The sequence below is a fragment of the Acomys russatus genome, chromosome 5 (assembly GCF_903995435.1).
Source record: "Acomys russatus chromosome 5, mAcoRus1.1, whole genome shotgun sequence".
NCBI classification, from domain to species: domain Eukaryota; kingdom Metazoa; phylum Chordata; class Mammalia; order Rodentia; family Muridae; genus Acomys; species Acomys russatus.
Window position 1 is genome coordinate 78,143,136 of NC_067141.1, and position 13,955 is coordinate 78,157,090.

Here is a 13,955-nt window from a genome sequence, read left to right on the forward strand (position 1 = left end):
CTAAGCCCATCTCCGGAAGCTCCACAGCCTCTGGAGTAGAGATGAGATCTGGGGAGAGGGCATGCATTCCAAACAAGAGCAGCTTCATACCACAGCAACTACCCGGGAGGAGGCCTGGAGGAGCCTCGGCGGTTAGGGAAGGCCTGTGAAGGTTAGTAGTGATTGTCTCTAAACCGAGCCTCTGGGCACACCTGTGAGGGGCCATCCAGATTGAGATAAGTCAGGTTGGAGGCCCCACCACTAGTGCGGGGAGCACACTTCTCTGGGCTTGGATCGTGAACGTCATAAAAAAAGGGGGGGGGGGGACATACAGCTAAGCACCGGCATTCATCTCTCTCTGGTTCTGGAATTTTCTAATCCTTGCTGTAATAAAACATCCTGACCAAAAGCAACGTAGGGAAGCAAAGGATTTATGTGATTTACACTTCCAGGTTGCAACCCATCACTGAGGAAAGCCAGGCAGGAGTTCAAGCAGAACCGGATGTCAGGCCTGTTTGTTCTCCTACACAGACTTACCTCAGACCAGGGGGATATTTACTCAAAGTCAATAAAGCATAGTGGCAAGCATGGAGGGATGCTCCTTGGTGGCTCAGCTGTAGGCTCGTGCTTGGCTAGCCTTCTTATGCAGCCCGGGGTCACCTGTGGGCTCTGTAAAGCAACAGAAAAGTTATGTGCTTTTTATTCCAAAAGGAAGGGTGACCTCCACTTGGCTTTTGTCAGGGCATTTTATTCCAGCCGCAGGAAAGCTAACTCAGCGTGGCTCTCTCCCGCGGGCACCTGGCCGCCCTCTCTCCTCCTTCTTCCCCCATCAGCGAGCTGCTTCCCTGTGGTTCAGCATCCAGCTCAACCTTCAACCAGACCTGCCTTCACATGTGCTCTCCAGTGTCTCCTAGATCAACAGATGTCTTTTGAGCTTGATTTCCAGAGAGGAGGGTGGAAGGAAGAAGAAAGAGGGCAAGCCCAGGGGGAGGGGCAGGGAGAAGCCAATCAGTTGGTTGGTTTGGATTTATTTGTTTGTTTGTTTGTTTGTTTGTTTTTCAAGCCAGGGTTTCCCTGTGTAGCCCTGGCTGTCCTGGATTTGCGTTGTAGACCAGGCTGGCCTCGAACTCACAGAGATCCACCTGCCTCTGCCTCCCGAGTGCTGGGATCAAAGGCGTGCGCCACCACGCGGCCAGTTGGTTGGTTTGGGAACAGTGAACTCCACCCAAGGAGCAAGTTCTTATCACCGACCAGGATGGTGATGGGAAGCAGAGAGAAGTCCACTGAAAGGCTCTTCCTGCCTGAGACAGGAAAACAAACAGTATCGACTCTCACCTATTCCTGTCTCCTCCCGGAAACAACTCATGTTGCCACTATTGGTGTAATATTTGCCTTGTGCTTTAGGGCTTAGACTTTAATACATTTTCTGGTTCATTATTTTTTTTCCATACTTGTTTTCCCTCAGCTTCTTGAGGCCTAGTGGTATCTGAGACGTTGGAAGTTTACAGGACCTTACCTTTGACTGTAATGTTTTTGATTGGCAAAACTTTAAAGCAAATAGAAAGAAATACAGGCCATTTTGGGGTGTGACGCAGTAAGAGTCTAGGGAGGGCTCCTATATTTTTAGGTGTTCATTCACCAGTCGATGAGAATGTGATGAGTGTGAACCAAATGCTAGCTAGGCAGGGAGCTAACAAGCAAGGGTCACTGAGGTGAGTCAGCTGCACATCCTATTTCCCACATGGATCTTATGACCTTGGGAGAGGCAAGAGGAGATGAAAGGAAATGACACAAATGAACGCATAATTGCACGCTATAAAAGGTCATGGCAGACAGGTGTCTGGGCATGGTGAGATCAAATACCACAGGCAACAGCCCCGGGAGCAGGAAAGCACCCCAAGGAAGGCACGCTTGCCTGAGATCTGAAGGGTGAGTGGGTGTTTCACTAGAGGAAGGAGGAAGGTGGGGGCTGGGAAAGAGACATTATAGTCAAAGGAACACTGCGTGCAGATAAATATTCATTGTGTCATTCAGGCAGACAGAGTATGCAAATACACGGCCCTGAAGACCCATGGAGTTATGAAAGATGAGGCAGCAGACAGTTGGGTTCTACTAGGGGAAGGGGCTTTCAACTTGCCTCCAATCACATGTATATCTTCCTGGAGAGTTTGAAGAGGCCCTGGAATCCTGGCACCAGTGGTGTCCCAAGAGCTCTCTCTGGTCCGTTAGCTATGGTGCATGAAGAGATTGTCTACAGAGCCAAGCAACCAGGAAGGGGTAGGTCTTATCAGAGAGAAAAGAAATTCTCATATTATTTTATCTCATCACTAGGGAGCAGGTTCTGAGTGCACAGGGAGATGTGCAGCCGACATTTGCCCCACGTGATCTCTCTCCGTCTGAAACACCAAGGCCTGCCAGTCACTCAGAAGGCCATGTGATGGAAAAGGGCTGTCACCCAGGCATAGGAATCAATGTGGAAAAAGTAGAGGCCAAGAGTAGGAGGCAGTTGACTTCTCCCCAGGACACCACCTTGGCCATTCCCAACGGACTGCTCCTTTTCCTGTGTTCAGGGAGCCTCGGGCTCACGTCCCAGCCTGATGTATGACTTTTCCTAGGAGGATGGGAACAGATGTCCATTTTACCCCACATAAGACACTGGTGACAGAGCAAACAAATGACTCCACCCAACCGTCTAGCTCAGAGAACCAACGAGCTTCTCTGAGTGACAGGAGCACAGACGACTCTAAGGCAGTTCTATCACCTTAAGGCCCACTGCAACACGAGCGACAACCCACAGAATTACACCTTTGGAGTTCCTGTTCAACTTACAGTCAGCTCCACTGAGACAGTTATCCTCCCGCCTGTCCATGTGCCACATTTAAAATATATATAGTTCATATAGTGTTGTGTCAGGGCCTCTGAAGTCTCACAACCTACTGAGCACCTGGCACCTTGTCTTCAGCTCCCAGGGCCCTTTGAGCCTTCCCCCTCCCTCCAGGAAGGGATGTTTCAATTTGGAGGAAACATCCACTCAACACCATCACAACCTGCTTGTCTAAACAGACACTAACTACCTGTCTGCCTCCCCAACAGGTGCTGAGTTCTCTGAGGGACCCGTGTTTTTCAGTTAGTGTTTAGTGCCTAGCATCTGGCAGGCACATGCTAAGTGGCAATAGTGTGTGTGCGTGTGTGCAAGTGTTGTATACGCACATGCCCATGTTTCTGTGTGTGCTGATGTGCTTGCATGTATGTACAGCTGTGTGTGGAGGCCTGAGCTTGGTGTCAGGTGTCTCCCTCTGTTGGCCTCCACCTTAGCTCTTGAGTCAGGCTGTCCCTGATCCCAGAGCTCACTGATTTGGCTAGACCGGCCAGCGATGCTAGAGATCGCCTGTCTGCACCCCACCCTCACCCCACTTTACCCCCTATATTCCCTGTCCCTCCCCAACCAGCCCTGGAAGTATACACAAATGCCACCATGGCTATTATAGGGGATCTGATGATTTTTGAGATAGGCTTTCACCATGTTGCCATGCCTGGCCTGAAATTTTCCACATAGACCAGGCTGGCTTCAAATTCACAGAGATCTGCCTGCCTTCCCCTCCTGGGTGCTGGGATCAAAGGGGTGCACCCCATATCTTCCACGAAGATGCAAGGGATCTGAACTCATGGCCTCGTGCTTGTAGGACAGTTTTCCTACTGAGCCACATGCCCAGCTCCAGAGACCTTATCAATCTGCCTTCTGTTTTAGTCTCCAAACCTTCTGAGGCTGAACCAAGCTGCCTAGGTAAATAGAACCGGCACATTACAGGTATTTCCCCACTGCTTTGTTTATAGTCCATGAGCAACTTATTGAATAAGCGGTTGTCAGGTCCAGAGAGAATCCCACTCCCCCAAATTCTCTGTTAGACAAATGCCAGCCTTCCTCAGGACCCTGAGGAGTCAGCTCCTTTCTACAGAAGGAACCATTTCTCTCATCATTGGCAGAAGGGACAAATGGCTTTGTCTTTGGTGGCTCTGAACATACCAAAGTGCATGCTGGCCCCCAGGACCCCTCATACCACTACCTCTTCTCAACCCCTCCCCAACACTAGATTTCTTCAGCTCGAGGTTTCCCTCCCCCTACCTATTCATTTTTTTATATAAAGATTTATTTATTTATTTATTTATTATGTATACAGAGCTCTGCCTGCATGTACATCTGCAGGCGGAGGAGGACATCAGATCACATTATAGATGGTTGTGAGCCACCATGTGGTTGCTGGGAATTGAACTCATGACCTCTGGAAGAGCAGACAGTGCTCTTAACCACTGAGTCATCTCTCCAGCCCCTTACCTATTCATTCTTATCACTCTGCTGTTTCCTCTCTGCTTTCCCCGCTCGTCCCCTCTCCTACCCCACTCTCTTCATGTTCATCTTTTGCTCTCTCCCCTTCTCTCCCTCCCACTAATCTCCTCTGCTTTGGAGTTTTCCAGATGCCTTTGGAAGTTTCTCTCTCTCTCTCATATACACACACACACACACACATAATAAAAACCTTCCACCTTAAACATACAGTTTGTACAGGAGTTATAAATGCGTCTGCGCTAACATTCTGGAACTTATGTGTGACACTATTTCACTCTCAATAGTGCTCCCTTTGGAAGACCGCAGCACTGAGGGGCAGCATTCACACCTCCTCAAGAACAGCTGCTGTTTCAGTGAAACAGTCTCCAATTACCATTCCGGAGAGAACGCCCTTTCACTAAAGACAGGCGCAACTTCCACTGTTGGGACCAACCCTGGCAGGTTAGGACACAGGTTTCCCCCTCCTCCTCTCCCTCCCTTACCTCTTCCCCCTTCCCCTCCTCTTCATTGTTATTGTTGTTGTTGCTGCTGCTGCTGCTGCTGTTAATGTCTAGGGAGCAAAGATTGCGATCTTTCAGCAAAGGCAGCTGAGGACCCAAACCTCCTCCTTGCATAGTGCGTCCTGTCATTAAGCCAGCTTCAGGGCAGAGCCGTGGCAGTTAGCCAGGACGCATTTTGATAAACAAAACATCCTATTTATCAGAGTGGCTCCCCATGTACTTTCTTGCCTGTAAGGGCAGGGAGTCCTCCCTAGGCTTGGATATGGTTTTCTCTGGGTGAGATAAATCTTGAGGGCCATTGGAAGAAACAGAATATGCTTGTACTTGGATCCCTAGTTACCCAGGCTGATTTACTGCGCTAGGAGGTCTTGTAGTTGTTTGTAATATACAAAACAAATCAAAGGAAGAAATTGTCTCGGTTAATTGACTTTTGCTAATCTAAGACTCCATGGCTTTCCGCATGGCCCAGCTACTATTTATGCCACAGTGGAGCACATGACTTTGAAGAAAGAAAAAGGCATCAAAGTTGGGGCTTGAAATTATTGCTGGGGTTTTTGAAGACACACCCCACCCATATCCCCTTGGCTCTCTTTATAAATTTGGGGACAAAGGACACAAAGAAAAGATACAGGGAGAAACTCGGTCACTGACAGAGTTCAAACATGCTCTGGGGAGGCCAAGCTTGGGATGGCAAGCTCCCAGCCCCAGAGCACCTGTGACAAAGTTGGTTAGAAACAATCTCCTGCCGGGCCTGGTGGCACACACACCTTTAATCCCAGCACTAGGGAGGCAGAGGCAGGTAGATCTCTGTGAGTTCAAGGCCAGCCTGGTCTACAAAGGGACTCTAAGAGCCAAAGAAACTCTGTCTTAAAAGAAAAAAAAGAAAAAGAAAGAAAAGAAAAGAAACAATCTCATTAGATTCTGTACTGTGTCTAATTAGGAGCTGCTCTCACTCATTTGAAGAAAGAAAACATAAGTATTCAGGCAAGATGGGACTCTTACTCATCCCCCTCCCCGGCAGCTACTACTCACCTGTACAACAACTCTGGGACCTGAAGACACAGTTCCTGACTGATCTGAACACGGCAACTTCTCAGGCTTTGGCCCAACCTTTGCTCTCTCTGATCATCCTTAGGCCACGGTGAATAACCTTCCATCTCCCTTGAAGATGTCAATCAAAATCCCCACAGGAACTGTGCAGAGAGTCAAAAGCATTTTGGGGGGCGGGGCCCATGTTGCCTGGTCCAAAGTTTGTAGTCTCAGTTGTTAGAAATTTAATTTCGCGAAGTCTGGCATTTAGACAAAAGCCAGCATTCCCTGGGGGCACTTAGGAAGGTCGTTCCTACTTGTTAAAAGTTATTCTCAGCCTCCCGGATCGGCGGGCAGAACAAGCCTGAGACAACCCCAGTCCTGTACCATGGGCCCCTGCCCTGTGCCACATGGCACAGAGGAGGCATAGCGCCCCTCAGAGGACCCCAGCCACTCAGAGGCCCAGGGCCTCACTAAGATGAGCAAGAAAGTAGTGGAGAAATGGGAGAGAAAGAGGAGCCGAAGGATGTGTGCACGATGAACAGAGGCAGAACCGGGTAACGTGGACCAGGCTGCCGGGTGCTGCCGGCGATGCTCCCTAAAGCCGTGGTGACATCCTGACCCATGCTGCTGCTGAGAGCCACATCTGCGACCTTGGGCCTGCAACAGAGGAGATTGGTTACCAACGCCAGGCAGAAGTCTCTGGTCTGGCCAGCCTTCTGGGGCCATGCTGATGTCTGAGGGCTGTGGAGAGCTGGCCCCGCCCCTCACAAGCTGTGGCACCCAGGAGAGTGGGCCTCCACATCTCCCCAGGAGGCACTGTAGAGCTGATCCTGGCTGCAGGGGTTGCTGGTGAGCAGGCCCAACAGCAGGAATGTGAGAGAGCTGGTCCTGCCACACACAAGCTACAGCCCTGCACCTCACCTGGGTGGCACAATAGAGCTCACCCTACTGCCTTGGGCACAGGTGAGGCAGTACCAAGGGCACGAGAGCAGGAGAGCTGCCTCTGTCCCTTGCCGGCTGTGGCGCTGGATGAGATAGTGAAAGACCCCCACTCAATTAGGTGGTCTATCAGTGGAGACCCTCCCAGAGACCAGCGAGACCAGACGATCGGCTGCAACAGCAAGAGGCTTTATTGGATACACAGGTACCCGGGGCGTCCAAGTCAATGCAGGACTGGCGCGCCCTCGAGCTGGGGAATTGGTCTTTTATAGGGTCAGGAGAGCAAAAAGCGCGCGTACAGAAGCGAGAAGCATAGTTACAGGGTTCTGATTGGGTGATTCAAATGAGGCTAGATTTATTCGGGTTCAAGTCCTGGTCATGGCTGTTTTTCGGTACCAGGAAATTGGGAGGGGGAGTGGGTGGTTATCAGGGGCCTTAGGTAATACCAGGTGGCCGACCACCCACAGATATCCTGTTTTAGCAAAACATCTTGTTTTTCTCCCCTGCCCTGTCTTGCTTCACTGCCCCGTTCCCTCCCTCTTGGGGGAGGGGGGTTGAACCCTGCACTTGGTTCAGCCTTGCAAAATGGTGTTACTGCTGCTAAACTATTAATGGTGGTTTGGGGTCTTTCATTCCCCCATTTTCTTTTGTACTCGAATGGAATCTTTCATTCGATTAGGTGTTCTTCAGCCTGTTTTAATTGCTGATATTGTTGTGTGAGGACCAACGCTTGCACCACGGATATACTTGAGTTAACAGTGGTGCCGGCCTGATTTATAATCTGCCAAGTATAGTTGAAAACGCTGTGGGGGGGGACCCCAACCCCTCCGGCATCACCCAAAGCAATATCAACAGCGGGACAATCTTATCTTTAGGGGACTTCGGGTACGATGAACTTTCCATGTTGCCGCCGGCTCAGGCTGTTGTCTGGGGGTGTCTTCAGAGGCGGTGGGGTGTGCAGCCTTCACGTGGGATGCGTGGACCCAGGCGGCGATTCCGTCCACCTTTATGGCTGTTGGAGTGGTCAGCAGCACGATGTATGGGCCTTTCCACCGAGGTTCAAGGCTCTTAGTCTGGTGGCGGCGGATCCACACAGAATCTCCAATTTTGAAGGGATGAGGCAACACAGGTTTGTCGAGCTGGTCTCTGTAGGCAGCGGCTAATGGTTTCCAGACTTCATTCTGGACCATTTGCAAAGCCTGCAGGTGTGCTTGCTGTGAGGGACTGGTGGCAAAAGAAGCAATATCAGAATCAAGGAAATGTACAATTGGGGGCGGTGCCCCGTATAGTATCTCAAAGGGTGTGAGTCCATTTGGGCCGGGAGTATTCCGGGCCCGATATAATGCCAGTGGGAGGAGGGTTACCCAGTCTCTAGTGCCAGTTGCCAGCATTAATTTAGTTAAAGTCTCCTTGATGGTCCTGTTCATTCGCTCTACCTGACCTGAACTTTGGGGTCTATAGGCACAATGAAGCTTCCAATTGATCCCCAACAATGTGGCCACCTGCTGACTTACCTGGGAGACGAAGGCGGGCCCGTTGTCCGATCCCACGACCTGGGGCATACCGTACCTGGGGAAGATCTCTTCTAGAAACTTCTTGGTCACAACCTTGGCAGTTTCATGTTTAGTGGGGTAGGCCTCTACCCATCCTGAAAAGGTGTCCACAAAGACTAACAGGTATTTATATCCATACATGCCAGGTTTTATTTCTGTGAAGTCTATTTCCCAGTGAGTCCCTGGTCGGTGTCCTTTCGGCCGTGCTCCGGGGTTTGCCGTGGACTTGCTGAGGTTGACCATGGCACAGGCCCGGCAGGAGGCTGTAACATCTTGGAGTGCTTGTCTCTTACCTAGCAGGTACAGTCCGGTCTCTTCTTTTTCTAGAAGAGCTTTCATCTTTTTGGAACTTAAATGAGTCAATTTATGGAGAGAGTCAACTAAGTAAGCTGTTTCTCTACAGGGCACTGCCACTTTATTACCCACAAGCCATCGCTTGCCCGCAGGAAAAGCCCCCATTTTCTTTAGCAGTTCTAGGTCTTTTTCAGTATACACCCAATCTCTGTCATCCTTGGGCGACTCAGGATCTGTATGTTCAGCCAGAGCTTGGATGCTAGGGCTATGGGGTTGCTGCCCCAATACTGCTGACCGAGCGGCTTGATCAGCCATTCTATTTCCCTTTGCTTCGGGGCTATCTCCTGCCTGATGTCCAGGGCAATGTATGATGCTAAGCTGCCGTGGGAGGAACAAGGCTCGCAGGAGGGCTAGTATCTCGCCCTTGTTTTTAATTTCTTTTCCTTCTGAGGTGAGAAGGCCCCTCCGACGGTATATCTCTCCGTGAATGTGGGCTGTGGCAAAGGCATATCGGCTGTCGGTGTAGACATTTAGCTTCTTACCTTTTGCCAGCTGGAGCGCCTTTGTCAGGGCAATGAGCTCGGCTCTTTGGGCAGAGGTACCTGGTGGGAGAGCGGCAGCCCAGATGACATCCGTTGTAGTGGTAACAGCAGCCCCCGCTTTCTGCTCTCCATTCAAGACGAAACTGCTTCCATCCGTATACCAGGTGTGGTCCGCCCCTGGGATGGGCTGGTCGGTCAGATCTGGTCTGGTTCCGTGGGCCTCTGCAAGAATCTGGAGACAGTCATGTCTTTCTGGTTCCCCCGGGAGGGGAAGTAGAGAGGCCGGATTTAAAGTCACAATGGGACCGAACAGAATTCGATCTGTGTCCAGTAGCAACGCCTGGTAATGAGTCATTCGGGCGTTCGAGAGCCACCTGTCTGGGGGCTGCTTGACCAGGGCCTCTATTGCGTGAGGTGCCAAGATTGTGATTGGCTGTCCCATAGTGAGCTTACCTGAGTCTTTGACGAGGGTGGCGATGGCCGCCACCATTCGTAAGCAAGGGGGCCAGCCTGAAGCAACTGGATCCAATTTCTTTGACAGGTAGGCGATCGGCCTTTTCCAAGGCCCAAGCCGTTGGGTTAGCACCCCTTTGGCAAAGCCTTTCTTTTCATCCACAAACAGTTCAAAGGGCTTGGTCAGATCTGGCAACCCGAGGGCGGGGGCTGATAATAGAGCCTTTTTTATGGTGTTAAAGGCCTGTTGTTGCTCTTCGGTCCAGGCAAACAAAACCCCCTGCTTAGTTAAGGGGTATAATGGGGCAGCCATTTCAGCGAAACCTGGGATCCAAAGGCGGCAGAAACCCGCGGTGCCCAGGAATTCTCGAAGCTGTTTGGGACTTCTTGGTGCAGGGATTTGAAGAATGGCCTGTTTTCTGGCCTCTGTTAGCCACCTCTGTCCATCTTTAATTTGGTACCCCAGGTAAGTCACCTGCTGCTGACAGATCTGAGCCTTTTTGGCCGAGGCCCGGTAACCTCTTTCGCCGAGAGTCTCTAATAAAGCAGCTGTTCCCTTCTGGCAGCCATGCTCAGTCTCGGAGGCCAATAGCAAATCATCCACATATTGCAGAAGGATTAATTCAGGGTGCTGTACCCTGAAATCGGCTAGATCTCTGTGTAATGCCTCATCAAATAAAGTAGGGCTATTCTTAAACCCTTGGGGAAGCCTAGTCCAAGTCAGTTGTCCCGAAATCCCCAGGTCAGCATCTCTCCATTCAAAGGCAAATATTAGCTGGCTCTCAGGGTGAAGCTTCAAACAGAAAAAGGCATCCTTCAAATCCAATACCGTGTACCAGGTATGGGTAGGTGATAACCCGGTCAATAAGTTGTAAGGGTTGGGGACAGTCGGATGTATATCTTCTACTCGTTTGTTAACCTCCCGCAAGTCCTGTACTGGCCGGTAATCTCCAGTTCCGGGCTTTTTGACCGGGAGAAGAGGTGTGTTCCAGGGTGACTGGCAGGGCACTAGGATCCCCTGGTCTAAGAGTCTCTTTATATGGGGTCTAATGCCTCGGTAGGCTTCCTGGGACATGGGGTATTGTTTAATAGAGACAGGGGAGGCAGTGGCCTTAAGCTGGATTACTAGAGGAGTTTGGCGGAGTGCCAGCCCCATTCCTCCTGTTTCTGCCCATGCCAGTGGGAACTTTCGGAGCCATCCATCCGAGGCCATAGTCTGGCTGTCGGTCTCATGGAGCCGATATTCCTCTTCTAGGCTTAGGACTAGGACATGAAGGGGTTTTCCCTGGGGGCCGGTTATTCGAGTCTGGGGCCCCTCAAAATGGATTTGTGCCTTTAATTTAGTCAAAAGATCTCTTCCTAATAGTGGATAGGGGCAGTCAGGTACATGTAGAAAAGAATGCGTCACCTTACCGGTAGCCAGGTGCACCTGCCGTTCAGTAGTCCATCTATATCGCTTTCCTCCGGTTGCCCCTTGGACCCAGGCATATTTATTGGAGAGGGGTCCAGGTTGGGTGTTCAGGACTGAATGTTGGGCTCCTGTGTCCACTAGGAAGGTGACAGGTTGTCCCCCCACAGAGAGCGTTATCCTGGGTTCAGGGGGGGCGCCTGACCCTGACTCCCCTAGTCATCTTCTAGATTTAGTAGGGAAGTCTGGGCCTTAGGGCGTCTACTCTTTGGATTTTTTGGACAGTCCCGCGCCCAATGTCCTTTTTCTTTGCAGTAAGCACATTGGTCTTTGTCCAAAGGGGGCCTTCTACGTCTCCCTTGATCCTGTCTGTCCTGTTGCTGTCCTGTCACTACAGTGGCCAATATTCTGCTAATCTCCTTATTTCTCTTTCTATCCCTGGCATTCTCTCATTCCTCGGCCTCTTTCCTACGTTTTTCATCCCTTTCTTCAGCTTCTCTCCTAAGTCGTTCGTCCCTCTCTTCTGGGGTTTCCCTTTTATTGAAAATCTTTTCTGCTTCCTTCAGCAGATCTTGCAGCGAACTCTCACGCAAACCTTCTAATCTTTCTAATTTCTTTCTAATATCTGGGGCTGACTGCCAGATGAAAGACATGGCTAGGTTAGTGGCCTGAGTGGGGATCGTAAGGAGTGTATACCCGGAAGGCTTCTTTTAGTCTCTCTAGAAAGGCCGAGGGAGATTCATCTGGTCTCTGGGTTACTAATTTAACCTGGGCCAAATTAGTAGGGCGTCTCGCTGCCCCATGGAGACCCGCCATGAGCAACTGGCGATAGAGGCGTAGGTGGTTTTTACCCTCCTCTGTGGCGAAGTCCCAGTCTGGTCTTTCCAGTGGGAAAGCACTATTTATCTCATTAGGCAGCTGTGTGGGCTGCCCGTTCGCCCCCATCACATTTTTGCGTGCTTCCAGGACAACCCGCTGTTTTTCCTCTGTGGTCAGGAGGACCTGGAGGAGTTGTTGACAATCATCCCAAGTTGGTTGATGCGTCACTAAAATAGACTCAATGAGAGCTGTTAGTTTGGAGGGATCCTTAGAGAATGAAGGGTTGTTATTTTTCCAATGATAGAGATCAGATGCTGAAAAGGGCCAGTATTGGGGTCGACCATCGCCCCCCACCCGAATAGGAAAGGCTTGGGTTGAGGAGTCTGGAGGGGGATCCCTTCGTCCCCGCAGTCGGCCCGCCACTGGAGACGGTTCCGGCGGGGCTGCAGCCTCCGCTTCTCCTTCATCTGGGGCTGCCGCCGGGCCAGGTTCTCGATAAGGTGGAGGTTCCTCAGTAAGGAGGTCAAGGAGGGGTTGGTCGTCCGGCGGCAGGACTGGTGGAGCCTGTGGTCTCGGTCTCTGAGGCCGTGTCCCCGCTGATGTGGTTTTGGACGTGCCCGGATAGAGGCTAGACCTGGAGGGAGTCAGGGGAGGAGGCAAAGGGGGTGCGGAAGGGCCGCTGGAGACAAAGGGCTTGACCCAGGGAGGAGGATCTCTGGCCAGTTCCTCCCAAGTAATGATATATGGGACCTGGTCGGGGTGACCGTGGGGTCCTGGATCCATCACCTTAGATTTGACCTGTAAAATAAGGGGAAGATGAAAAGAGCCGTCCCGAGGCCAGCCCACGCCAAAGGTGGGCCATTCGGACGAACAAAAGGTTTCCCATTTTCCTTTGCGAACCTCCACTGAAAGGTTGTGAGCGGTGGTCCGTACGTCCTTCCAGTGGTCTAAAGTCAAACTCAAAGGCGTCGTTACAGTCTGTCCCATCGTCTCAGTCACACAGAGAACAATTAGAACACAGAAAATGACGGGAACGAAACTAAGACACACAAGCCGCGCGGCCCGACTACGGCGCCAAAGCGAAAGTAAGAAACCGAGCGGAGACCTTGAGGAGGGTCCGGATCCCTCGTCTCCCAAGTGGAGAACGTACCCCTCGAACAAGGGAGAGGCTCCAAAGAGCCCCGTGTCTCCGTACAAATGGGTCCCAAGGGACCCTCCAAATACCTTTGGGACGTCTCCCAGAGGCTGTGGAAAAGAAGTCCGAGCCCGTCAGCTCCTTCTAGTTTCCACCAAATACAAGTCGACTCAGCTGAATCGCACACAAGAGAAAATGAAAGAACAAAGCAACAAGGACGCGGACAAAGACACTGAGACAGTGCCGGCACTTACCTCCCGAATTTGGGTCGGTGGTCCCTGGGCGGGGGGGGGGGGGTCTCCCGATCCCGGACGAGCCCCCAAATGAAAGACCCCCACTCAATTAGGTGGTCTATCAGTGGAGACCCTCCCAGAGACCAGCGAGACCAGACGATCGGCTGCAACAGCAAGAGGCTTTATTGGATACACAGGTACCCGGGGCGTCCAAGTCAATGCAGGACTGGCGCGCCCTCGAGCTGGGGAATTGGTCTTTTATAGGGTCAGGAGAGCAAAAAGCGCGCGTACAGAAGCGAGAAGCATAGTTACAGGGTTCTGATTGGGTGATTCAAATGAGGCTAGATTTATTCGGGTTCAAGTCCTGGTCATGGCTGTTTTTCGGTACCAGGAAATTGGGAGGGGGAGTGGGTGGTTATCAGGGGCCTTAGGTAATACCAGGTGGCCGACCACCCACAGATATCCTGTTTTAGCAAAACATCTTGTTTTTCTCCCCTGCCCTGTCTTGCTTCACTGCCCCGTTCCCTCCCTCTTGGGGGAGGGGGGTTGAACCCTGCACTTGGTTCAGCCTTGCAAAATGGTGTTACTGCTGCTAAACTAATAATGGTGGTTTGGGGTCTTTCAATAGCCCTGGTGGTATGGGTTCTGGGGAGAGGCTGGCGGGCTGACCAACTCAGCCACCACCCAGGCTCAGCTCCAGGGCTTTGAGTAGGCCCACCCTCA

The 13,955-nt window shown here is 51.4% G+C and overlaps 1 protein-coding gene across 1 annotated transcript; it reads right to left on the minus strand.

The window, feature by feature from the left end:
• Window positions 1–7,643: 7,643 nt before the first annotated feature.
• Window positions 7,644–12,851, minus strand: LOC127189917 (uncharacterized). The gene is given in 3 exon segments (XM_051146976.1): window positions 7,644–11,263; window positions 11,266–11,720; window positions 11,722–12,851. Coding segments are annotated over 3 exon segments (5,205 nt in total).
• Between the last annotated feature and the right edge of the window lie 1,104 nt (window positions 12,852–13,955).